Below are 12,106 nucleotides of genomic sequence, written 5' to 3'. Positions count from 1 at the left end.
GTTTCATACTGGATAGAGACCTGTCCTTGGAGACCGGGTTCGTGTCCCACCTGTGACTCATCCTGGTCACATGACCCTGGGCAAGTTATTGAATCACTTACCCCTGAGGCCATGCTTTAAGCCTATACCTGTTGTAGAATGGACTGATCTTTACTGACAAAGGGCATTTCCTCACCAGGAGTGCCTTTCACAAAGGAAATAAAAGATCTGGACCAAAAGCAGTTGTTTTTGATGCCTGTTTGGAGTGGCAGAAATATCACCTTAGAATCCCATCTTTAAATGTAATGTTAGCTTCATTTTGGAATATTCTTTTCTCTTAACTTTTTGTAGTTTAGTTCAGAGACATTCTTGAAAAGTAAATTAGAGCTTTTGTGAAAATACGAATGAGAACATTATTCATTTAGCGGAGTGTGGCATCACAGTGAACGCACACAGCTAGGCCAAAGACTAACCCATGTTGTAAGAGGGAAGTTTTCTTCAGTTGCTTGTGAGTATAGCCTGCCAGTTTCTGCATTTCAGAGTTGTAATCATGAAGGTAAAGAAACATATATCACTTGTTTATTTAGGGGACGTTATAGAGTCGTCCTCTAGTTGACTAGTTCCTCCGTATGCCCTGCATACATTTTCCCCTGGTTTTCTTCCACATTTTAGAGAGTGTCCTTCATAAGTCTAATGACAGGATGGTGTAAATTGCCCCTTTAGAGTATCTTAATAATGCTTTTTTTTAATGAAAATATTTTCTACTTTGCTGTTTCTCTAAAAATACATTTCCCAAGCTTTTTGTCCAGGAGCCCTTAGGCAAAGAAAATCATCTCGTTCCACTTTACAGGTATTAAGGGAAAATCTTAATTATTCATCGTTTTGACAGTTTTCTTGTGTTTCCTTCCCTTAGTACAAAAGATGATTGCTTCAGCGTTCACATCCAGCCGCCTGCAGGAGAACTTCTTTTGCCTGTGGCCATGTCAGAGAAAGATTTTAGGAGAGAGCAAGGTGAGAAATCACTTCAGTCTCCTGGGAATTTATATCCCAAATAACATTTGCTTGCTCTTCTGACAGGTCATCTAATACAAGTGATCAGATATACATAGGCATTAATGGGCTTTGGTGTATGCTCTTCTAATCTACTAATTTTTTCCTTTGTCAAGTAACCTTAAAAGCATAGGCCATGTACATTCCAGTGATATTTGAAAATTGATTAATATGTCTTTTAAAAAGAGAACTCATAATAAGTTGAGTTGAAAATCAACTTTTGAGCCCTGGGAGTTATGGTTTGTCAACTTGATGGCACACTAATGCATTTTGTATTAGTGTTAATGGCAAAGTTTGGGGACCTAGCAACACCTAAAAACCTGAATGTGTGGTAATACAGTGTTGCATGTCAGTATCACCTTTCCTTACAAGACCGCTCTCATGTGCATCTAATGTACTTTTTTTTTCTCCTAGGACATTAAGGTTCTTTACCCTTCAAAACCTATTCCTGGCTTCAGTGTGCAAACTCCTTCATTGTCTTCTGGAATAACTTTGTACAAGAGAAATGCTGTATTTTAGAAATGTATCTGAATCAACACATTTGTAAATAGCCACTTCCACGTAAAATATTTTATGTCTCTTCTGCTTGTCACAAAGCCAAACGCAGCTGTTAATTGGATTGAGCTTTTTCCTTATAATAATGGGAAATAGCTCTAGATGGCCTCCGGGACATTCCTGTTATGCAGCATGACAAGGTGGACTCAGGACCACATGGATTCAGGTCTTCCCTCTGACACATACTTTGTGACCCTGCACAAGTCTCTTGACCTCTCCGTTTCCCATAGGCAACTTTCTAAGGCTCTAAGTTATACAGTTGCTGATCAGCATTGGTCAGGGGAGTCTCCTCTTTGGGAGCTGCCTAAATTAATGAATCACAGATCTGGACTCCCAATTTCCTCCCCCCACTAAAAAAAATGTATAAAATTCTACATATTTGGGAAATATTTAAATGCTACCCATTAAGCTTTTTTGCATTTTCCAATGTTGGTAGCAGACTGACAACTAAAAACCTCACAGTATTGATGTCATCAAGTAATAACTGCCAGGTTCTTAGAATGTGCAAGGTATGAAATAGAGTTGTACGTACAAAGTTATGGTCCCCATGTCAGAGGAGGGCAAGAAACACTTCCCTGCACTTCCCCAGGTAGGAGAGCAGACACTTGACTCTGTCTCTGCCTGCTGCCCTCTTGCGGGGACGACACAAGGTGTATTTATAAAGAAAGGAAGAACGTGAGCCGTCCTATGTCCAGCCATGAAGCGCGTAGCCTTGTGGAGGGGTCTGTGTTTATTTTTGTGACAGCCCGTCGTCGCGTTGGTTTTTCTTGGAAGTTGATCAGTGCCATAGAAAAAAAAAATTAGCTGTGTGTGATTTTTTTTCCTGTTGACAAATTGAATTGATTCTTACATTTGCTGTTCTTACCCTTTGCTGGCTAAGCCTGCCTCACTGCTTCACACCTGCCCCACGCGCCAAGGTGAGTGACGTGAGTGACTGAGTGAGGCTTTGCCATGTTTCTTTGGAAGCGTGTTGTAGCTAATGTATAAATAAAGCAGCAGGTCGTTGTGTGCTCCTTTTGCCCTCACCTTTTTTTCCCTGCTCCTTGATATTTTGATCAAGTATTTTGTGTGTGTGCATTCCTGTGACTGAAGGTTTGTTGTTTTGTTTTGGTTTGGGGTTTTTTTCCTCCTGACTGGCCATACAGAACCATGAGAGCATGGAAGGGGGCACTTGGAGAATAGCAGCGCTTCTCTGTGGAGTTGTTGCCAAAATCCCTTTCTCTTCTGCCATTTGACTTCTATGGTTGTTGATTATTTGTCTGAATAAATCTGGCAGCTGTTTGCTATGTTTAATAGAGCAGAAAGGCTACTCTGAATAAAGCTATTTGAAAATTTGTTTATATGAAGTATTTGTAAATCCATGAAGGTCTCTTGGCATTTCTGAATTGCTCTTTCTGTCTTCCTGAATTCATTCTTTGATGCAGGACTTGATGCTGGCAAATTTACCACACGTTTAAAGAGCCTTTTCTATAGCATCTTTCTAGTTAGAGATTCCAGCTGTTTTACAACAGCTTTCGTATTAGAAGTCTCAATTCTCAACTTTACACATGTATTTGTTTGTTACACAACTCTAGGAACAGCTTAGCTTGTTTCAAAGAAGAATTCCAGATTTGACTCTTAAGTGAAAATCTAAAATAAAAATAAATTTACTCAGATTTCATCAGTACAGCATTCTCTGAGGTAAAATGCAAGCTGGCTCGCAACTTAGACATTTCATTGCATGCTAGGTTTACATTTTCTTTCTTTAAATGAAACTAATTTATGTACTTAGTATCTTATTTCAAGTTTTTTTAAAGAATATTTTATAACTGAACGAATACCTTAGACGTGTTATTTATGATTCAAATGGGGAAAAAAATAAATAAAAATACTGAGAGAAATGGTTACTATTTTCATCCCTTAACAGTGGCTATTAGTTAAAGTAACTCTAAAAATAAGTTTCTGAAGAACCTCGTTTAAAAAAAAAGTATGTAAGATTATTTGAAAATAGAGCCTAGGGCTATATAAGAAAACAAATTGTTTTGTCATCCTTTTCAAATCTTTCATTACTTGGTTTTGGGATTTTGAAATGTGTGACTGAATATGCCTGTTTTGTGAAAGCTTATTATAGAAATATGATATGATGGGTAGTTGTGATTTGGCTTTTGTTCTCATCCATTATCAAGTTCACCATGCCATCCATGTTTCCAGCACTCAAACCAGAACATCATTCATTCCACTTATGTTAAAGTCTCGGGCAGGTGCCACATTAATGTTCCAACTATATGATGTGGTACACCAGGCGCTGTGGGTGACTGAGAAATCATTTTGTGAGTGTATGCATGTGTGCATATCTGTCTATAGATATATACATCTGTGTGGCATATATATGTGTATATATCCATACGTACTTAATGTTTTTAAACTCCATTTCTGCCCTGTCACTCATTTTCCCTGTTCACTTTCTCTATGTAAAATAAATTGGCAATGTAAAGCTTTTGAAAAAATAGTTTTAATTTTATTCCTTTCATTATTTGGTGTGTATTAGTAGCAATTAATTAACCCAAATTAATTGTTATTCATAATTCTCACCAGAATTTTGATGAATTCCAGTGACTAATAATGCAGCATTAAAAATGGGGAATTTTCAATAATCGGCTATTAATTTTTTAAACACATTGCCTCATTGTTTTAAAAACCTTCAGTATGTATGGTTGATATAGCCTGATAAGATTTTAGAATCTCTCTTCCTAGGTGAAACTTTAATCGAAACCTTTGCAAAATTCTCTTTCTAGTTAATTTGAAAACACCTGATATATTTTCATTTAGGAAATCTTGGGGTTTAAAAAAAACCTAGGATGTTTACTTAATTTTATTATGATTTATGCATCTATCTTAGGTGTTCGTAGCCAGCAAGATGCTAATTCTTTAAATGGTCAGACATTTACTATTTTCTGGCCCTTAACTACCCCAAGCAATCATATTTGATGCCCCTTAATTAGAACACCTTTTTTTTCTTTCCAGTTTCTTTTCCACCTCAGCAATCGAGACAATACATTTGCTTACCACGCTGCTCTCCTAAGTGTTCTTTTGCATGTAAATTAATCTTGATTCAGTTTACACTGTCACGCTGAGTGGTACAAATTGCCTATAACAATAAAACAGCATGAGTTAAAAATAAAGGGGGGAGGGGGCAGGAAGGCAGATTGAATGTGTGCCTCACTTGGTAGGATGTTACTTTGCTTTATGCCAATACATTAGCTGGCGATAATGAATCTTGTGTTCTGAAAAGCATGGTTTGGTTGATTTTTTTAATTTTACTTCAATGGAGCAGTACCTTGTCTTTTATAGAACAAGTTAGACAAACCATTAATGACAAGAGTGTTAAGGTTAAATATGGAGCAATGCGTTCACCTCTCTGAGCGCTATCCATCTTTCCATTTACAGGAGCTTGACAAAAGTACTGGCTTTGTACAACATTTCCTTTAATTACATGCTGCGGGAAACAGGCTTTTAACATAAACATAGTTGCATCCATTTATTCAGCAGTCGCTCTTCAATAGAGCTTAATGGAGAAGGTTTCAATCCTAAATGAGTCCGCGCATCTCGCAGCAGTGTTATGGCAGCCACTGTGCTTGGCTTAAAAGCAACGTCCCACTGCTTGTGGAGGTTTTAAAGCTTCTGCCTAATTTTGAAGTTAAACGGTCGAAGACAGAACATACTGTTCTCAGCTTTGATCATGGTTAAAGCTTCTCTTTGCTGGAAGCTGAGTAATCCGTATTTGATGTTTTGCTGCATAAATCAGATTATGATGGCGGCCTTCAGTATCTTCCTACTGCGAGTTACAGAGGTTTGTTTCCTCTTCATTTTGGGATAAGTTTAACCCAGATAAAACACTCAGCCGTGAAAATACAGAGCTTTTAAGGAAAACGTTTCGAATCAAATTGCTGTCATTTCCACGAACATCATAAATTGCACTTAAATCCATCTTTTCCAAAGTCTCGACGCTGATGCAGTGTTAAGTTTGGGTCACAGGCTGATACGTGATATCTGGGCCTTATTTTTAACCTAGGTACTAAATTACAGTAATATGGCAAGTATTTGGCATTGTACTGTGTTTGTTTACTAAATATTTTGATATAAAATTCCTCCAGAATTGGGGGTATGCCTTGTGTTAATCTCATTTCCTTTTGTTCAAGATTTTAATGAACTCGGTTGCATTTCTAAAATCTGAAGGAGCAGCGTTTGTTTCTCTAGAAGCCAAGATGCTTTTTTATGTTCAACTCATGGATTTTGCTCCCAGATTTGTCCCTGAAGTTCTAATTATTTAATTATAGTGCCTTGACTTAATCAGACACTGTCATCAGGTGTAACTTGTACTTTTCTACAAACCAGGGAGTAACTGAGTGAATCATTGATAAGGTAACTTTAGCTGTTGTGAGTTCATGAGGACCGATAGTCCTCAGATAATGGCAGCTCAGAATTCTAGAATCTACTACGATTTGCCCTCAACTAACACGTCTCAATAAAATACGTTTGAATGAATATTTATAAGCTAAAAAGGAAAAAGCTTGTTTATGTAGTCTCAGATTAATTGATTATATTTTTAAAGGAACTGAAATTGAGATTTCATCTTTGTATTTCTGCCATTTTATTCTTTAGTACTTGAGCAAATCCATTAAGGGGGGAAAATTGCTTTGACTGCATCAGGAAATAATATTTCCACACATTTTTCCTGTGATGGGAATATATAATTATTGAGAAATAGTAGCAGTTCATTTTTTAATTATTATGAATTTAACTTAGCATACATTCTGAGGGATTACTTTGTTAATAAAAGTAACTTCTTAAAAACACTGGCTGGGAGGCATTGGTTTTTTCAAATGTGGTTTGCATAAAGATAGGCGCTTATAACAGATCTTCCTTTTAATATTACAGGAATGCTGACAGGGATGAATGAAACATCAGCTACAATCATTGCTTCACCACAGAATTCTGCTCCCCCTGTGATACTTCAGAAGGTTGTAAATGTAGCCAACCTAGGGATAGTCCCTTCTGGACAAGATAACATTCACAGGTAATTTTTTCACTGACAAATGATGCAATAAAAATATATGGATATACGTAAATATAAAATCCTTGATTCATATTTGTCTTTTGAAAATGATATTCCCCAAGTATAGTTGTATGCCTTTTTTTTTATAATGGTACCTGTGGCCCCAGTGATTAGATTTAACATGTGACATCACTGAAGTGCAAGATTTTGAACTCTTCATAGGTGGAATGGGCTGCCCCCTTACTAGAGATCTCCAAGCAAAAACTGGATGACCCCTGGTCCCAGTATATTTTGAAGGGGAGGGGGGTCCAGATTAGGTACTGTTTGATCTAGATAACCTCTATGCTCCCTTCTTATTCTGATTTTCTATGATTCTTTGACTTTAGAATTTGAATTAATAGCTTACCAGATAACTGACCCAGATTGCCTGTATAGCAGCATCCTCAATACCGCTGTGGGCCTCACTGAAAGAGGTGAACAGTATCTCACCCTCTGTAATAATAAAGCCCTACGTTTTCAGAAAAAAAGAGCACCCCAGATGCAGTCATGAAAAGTTGGACACAACCAAAACTACTGAACAATAACAACGAAAGCATTTTTATAGGACTTGTAGCTTATGAAACCCTATTAGATCCTTATCTCTTTTGATGGCAAGGTAGGTAGCGTAATGGTGTATCCATTTTACAGGAGAGGGGGCCGAGGCTCGGAAAGGTTAAGTAATCTGCTCAAAGACAGATTGTTGGAAAGTATTAAAGTTGTGACTCCTGGTGAACTGCAGAATGCTGCCTCTCCATCATATATTGGCATCAAGAGTCCACTGAATTGAATTTACTGTCAACGTAGTTAATGCATTTCCAATAAGAACAACCTTAGAAGGCCTCAGAATTGGACTTATTATACATAAGAAAGGAGGAGAGTAGAGACATGTGTCCCAGTCCCATCTCTGAGTTTTCTTTCTTTGTCACTTTGGTTTCCTTCTAGGGCTGCTTCAAGGTTAAGACAGAGCCCAGAATGTGAAGATTTTTCAGACCTAATATGGGTCAATGTCAAATAGAGGAAGCAAGGAGAGATGGACCCCAGTCTCATTTCTGCTTATTCCTAATGTCCCTCCTTTTACCTCTAAAAGTTCACCAGCCTGGTGGTCAGGGAGTTCAAGTTTGGTTTCTTGCTCTGCCACTAATTGGAATGTTAAAATGAATACAAAATGTTAAGGCAGAAAAGGAGTTAGTCCAACACCCACACCCCCATTTTACAGATAAGAGGCAATGTGGTTTAATGAAAAGAACTCCAACTCTAGACTCAGAGAACCTGATTTTATTCCCTGTGCAACCATGGGCAAGCCACTGAACTTCTTTGGGACTTGGTTCCCTCATCTGTAAAATAAGATTGGAGCGGATGATCTCAGAGGTTCTTTCCAGTTCCAAATCTAGTGATCTGTGAAACTGAAATCCGTGACTAATTAGTGGTAGAGCCAGAAACTCGTGTCCCAGCCATAAAACCATTTGGCTGGTAATCATGGGCAACTCATTCAGCACCTCTAGGCCTCAATTTCCTCTTTTATCAAATGAGGTTAACTGATTTACAGGACTGTAAAATGGAAGGATAGGAAAATACTTTGGGAGGTTAAAAGTGCCATAATTCAAAAAGTGGTCTTATCAGTACCATTATTGTTATGCAATCCTGTCTGTTATGTAGCTTAATAATGAGAATTAGATGAGTCTTTAAAACAGTAGATAATTAATGCTTCTCAGAAGAGCCAGAGATAAGTATTTTCTTCATTTGCAGCTATTCCATTCTTCCAAATAAAGGAGGAAAATGAAATAAGTGCAGTAAGTATTTTCCCCTGTTTTTAAGTGTTGGTTACCTATTATCTTCAGCATCTGTATAAAGCAGATGCTGTTACGTTCTATTTTTGTACCCCTATAAAATAAATAAGTTATTAGAATGCTAAAGCATTCATTACCAGAACCAAATTTTTTATTTTGTTGGTGAAAATGAAATTCCATGCTGTCCTTGCTGAGACCTTACACTGTTTGACCCCTGCTTGTTAGATCCTGCAAAATAAGTAGTAGAAGTATTGCTATCTCTCTGTTACACATGAGGAACTAAAACTGGGGGAGGTTAAGGGACCTGAGAGCCAAGTCTGCGGTTTCTGATTTAGTCCTATTGGGGAGCCATCAAAAATACTGCTATAAAACCCTCAGTTTAGCTCTTCTTTGACTTGACTGGTGGCATGAACCTCAGTGACTTTGTTGTAGCAAAGTGCAAAGGACTGAAGTGATGACGGCTGACTAAATTAGGGAAGAGACATGCATAGCTAATAGAAAGCGATAATAATCTAGAAGTGATTTCTGATGGGTTTTAGAATGTGATCAGAGTCATGCGCTCAGGCAGCCTTTACGCAGGCCCCCTCATCAGGGCCCAGGACTTCGCTGTCCATGGTGTGCAGAGACAGACCTCTCAGACACATAGCGGATGCTCAGTAACTATGTCAATCTTAACTGGCCTTTCTGTTCCTAATCGTTGAACTCACAAAGTATGTCTGTGATACTAAGATCGGAGGAGCTTCCAAATGAGAAAGAGTAAACTGGGTGAATACAGAGTCCTCCATGCATTGATCCCAAAAAGACATTAGACAGGACCGTTTTCCTTACATGACTTGTACTCCTCCTCCGTATTAAAAACACTACCAGCTTAGAATAAAATAGACACAAATGTTATCCTTCATTTCATTTTTAAGTTAAAATGACTATTTATGTTAATAACTAACAGAAACTATCACTTTGTCTCTTCATTGTGTTGATGTTTTTAAACATGCAATACTTTGTGTTACATTTCCATATCGGACTGAATTTATCGTTGTGAGTTTGTATTACACTTAACCTTATGTTAAAATACAAATTCCTCTGAGTTCTTTTACATCATGCTTTCAGAATGGCCTATTAATAAGTGTTACTTTATTTTTACTTAAAGCTCTTGCTTGCCAGAGCAATTGCCCAAGATCACATGGCCAAATATGTGTCTCCCTGACGTTGAGGCCAGTGCACTATCTACCACATCAGGTTAGCTGTCTAAGATTAGAAATTGGAAACTATAAATTAGGAAGGAGCTGCTAACCTGCTCTAATAGAAAGATTTCTATTAACCAGGAATTCCCCAAACCAGTGAAATCCCAGGTACATCCCTGTCCCAGTAATAATTCACACTTTTAAGGTTTACAAAAAGTTGTTCAAACATTATCTTATTTGACCCTCATAACGGCTCCATCAGGAAGATTCTCTTATTATCTTCATTTGACAGAGGAGAAAAGTAAAGATGAGGGAACACAAGTGATCTGCCCAGGGATGCACAGCTAGTGTCTGAGGCAGGATTGGAATCTCATCTTAGCCACCAAATTCCTTTTTGTTAGAGCATTAAGAGTAGTCTTTTGTAAAGGAAAATTACATACCGAAAGTATTACATATCAGTACTTTTACAGAGTACTCAACAAGAAAACCTTATTTGTTTTGGGGAGAATTCCATGAAGATTACAATATGTTTTGACTTCCTAATGAACACTTTAATAGTAATACTCATAATATCTAAGTGTGAGAGGCAGTATGGTATGATGAACAGAGAGTCAGCTTTGGAATCAGACATATACTGGTTATGTGACCCTGGATGAGTCACATAATCACTTGGATCTCGTGCAATTCTCCTAAGACTCTTTGTGACCAAGCAGATGCTAACCTACATGGTACAGGGAGTTTCCTCATCTGGAGATCCCTGTGCCACTGAACTTATTGGTCCAGTATACAGTACACACGTGCACACGCATATCCCACACCCATCTGTAGACTGTCATTATAGAAGAAAATTTCTGTTGCTTTCTGTTGGGATATAGAAGGTTGGAATTAATTGTTGGAGAATGGCATTCAATACAAACCAAAGAGCATCATAGCCTGATGCTTTTCCAGTTCTTGATAGATTTTGTATTAAGTATCAAGTGAATTCTTACTTAAAAGAGTGAATAAGAAAATGGTCCATTTTTCTTCTCAGGAAGAAAAATGTCAAGATATGAAGCTGAAGTTTTAATTAAGAAGTTGACCAAGACTGAACACAATGAAATTCCATAGCACCTTTACAAAATGGTTTTGCTGAAAGGAGAAAAAAAGCAGATAAATCTATATAGTCTCTGTACTTTATTTCACAAAGCAGCAATAGGTCCTATACAGTCACTAATTAAAGGAACAGATCAGTTTAAAAAATTGTTTTGACTACGAAATCAGTACTTATTTAATATAATTCTTATGCCGTGACATTTAGTTTTGCTTTTAAAAATGAATGGTAACATCAGAGTCCATCAGAATATTATGCTTTGAAAATCTGTGACCCAGCTTTGCTATGTGAAAATTCTGCTATTAAAATAAGTAAAAACTGTTATTAGTAAAAGGCAGTTTGCTTTTTGCCACAATATAGATAACTCAGTTATTAAAGGGGAAATTGGGAAAATGTGGGCATTGAAGCTTCCTCATGAAAAAGCTTTTATTAAGTCCTTTCCTGTAATAGTATCATACAAAGAGAATATCGAAACATCTTCAGCCCTTTATAAGCTTATAATCTGAGACAGGCATCACTAACACAGACAGACTGACAGAAGTAAATAAAGATTATGCAAAATAAATTGTTATATCAGGTTCTAGTTATATCTTTTAGAGGTTAATAGTAAATGAATTTTTAACTTTTATTGTTTGGGGTTTTGTTTTGGGGGAAAAGTGGAGGGAGGGAACTACCAAAAAAGTGTTGGTGATAGGGAGTGTCTTTTGTGAAGTGACTTTGTGTCAGTATTTGTGTGTGTGTGGATTTTTTTAAAGATTAAATTTATTTTAGAAAAAGATAGGTGAATTGCTGCAGGGACTGCATATCTAGGCAGAGCTCTCCATTGATGAGTCTAGCAGGGCTGAGGAGAGGAGAGAACTGAGATTTCAGAAAATTAGAAGTCTCCTTATTGCTTATTTCAACTTCCTTTCTATCCTGCCTTTTACCCAAGTTGCTAATTAGTAGCAGAATGAACTGGTTAGTTTCATCTTTTGTTTAATTAGGTTATTTAGTTAGTTAGGCAAAGATATTATTAAAGAGCAACTAAATGGCCAGAAGCAGCTAAATAATCCACAGACCTTGGATAATAAAAACAAAAGATTGTTACTACGTATCTAAGTTCTTTCCCTTTACATATTCATCCATTTCTTTTTGGAGATGGTGGGTTAGGGAATGCAGTAGATAAAAACTGTTTCAGCTTTTTCAATCTTGTCTCCATAATAGCTTAAGTGCTCAAACAAGATAATATGTTATTGTTAATTGTAGCAGCACATCACAGCTTTCTTTTTCCATAGTTTGATTCAGAATAATCTGCAGTCATATGTAACAAAAAACTTCAGTCTTTGAGTTGTCTAAACTAGGAGTGTCAAACATGCTGCCCACACATGTGGTCTACAACACTCTCAAGTTA

General features: G+C 37.2%; 1 protein-coding gene across 7 annotated transcripts in view; it reads left to right on the top strand.

Annotated features, from left to right (window-relative positions):
- The window catches only part of AP3B1 (adaptor related protein complex 3 subunit beta 1), a 330,578-nt gene that overhangs the window by 311,155 nt on the left and 7,317 nt on the right, over nt 1–12,106 (top strand). For 6 of the 7 annotated variants that reach the window (XM_072606405.1, XM_072606403.1, XM_072606407.1 and 3 more), the window contains 2 exons: nt 893–990; nt 6,502–6,640. In XM_072606405.1, coding sequence (XP_072462506.1) covers nt 893–990; nt 6,502–6,640 — 237 coding nt within the window. Of the gene's footprint in view, nt 1–892; nt 991–6,501; nt 6,641–8,404; nt 8,449–12,106 lie in introns of all 7 variants that reach the window. The other variant, XM_072606406.1, reaches the window with a different exon arrangement.

Source organism: Notamacropus eugenii, chromosome 4, assembly GCF_028372415.1.
Source record: "Notamacropus eugenii isolate mMacEug1 chromosome 4, mMacEug1.pri_v2, whole genome shotgun sequence".
Taxonomy (NCBI): domain Eukaryota; kingdom Metazoa; phylum Chordata; class Mammalia; order Diprotodontia; family Macropodidae; genus Notamacropus; species Notamacropus eugenii.
Note: the sequence above shows the minus strand (reverse complement) of the source record. Positions and strands in the feature narration are given on the sequence as shown.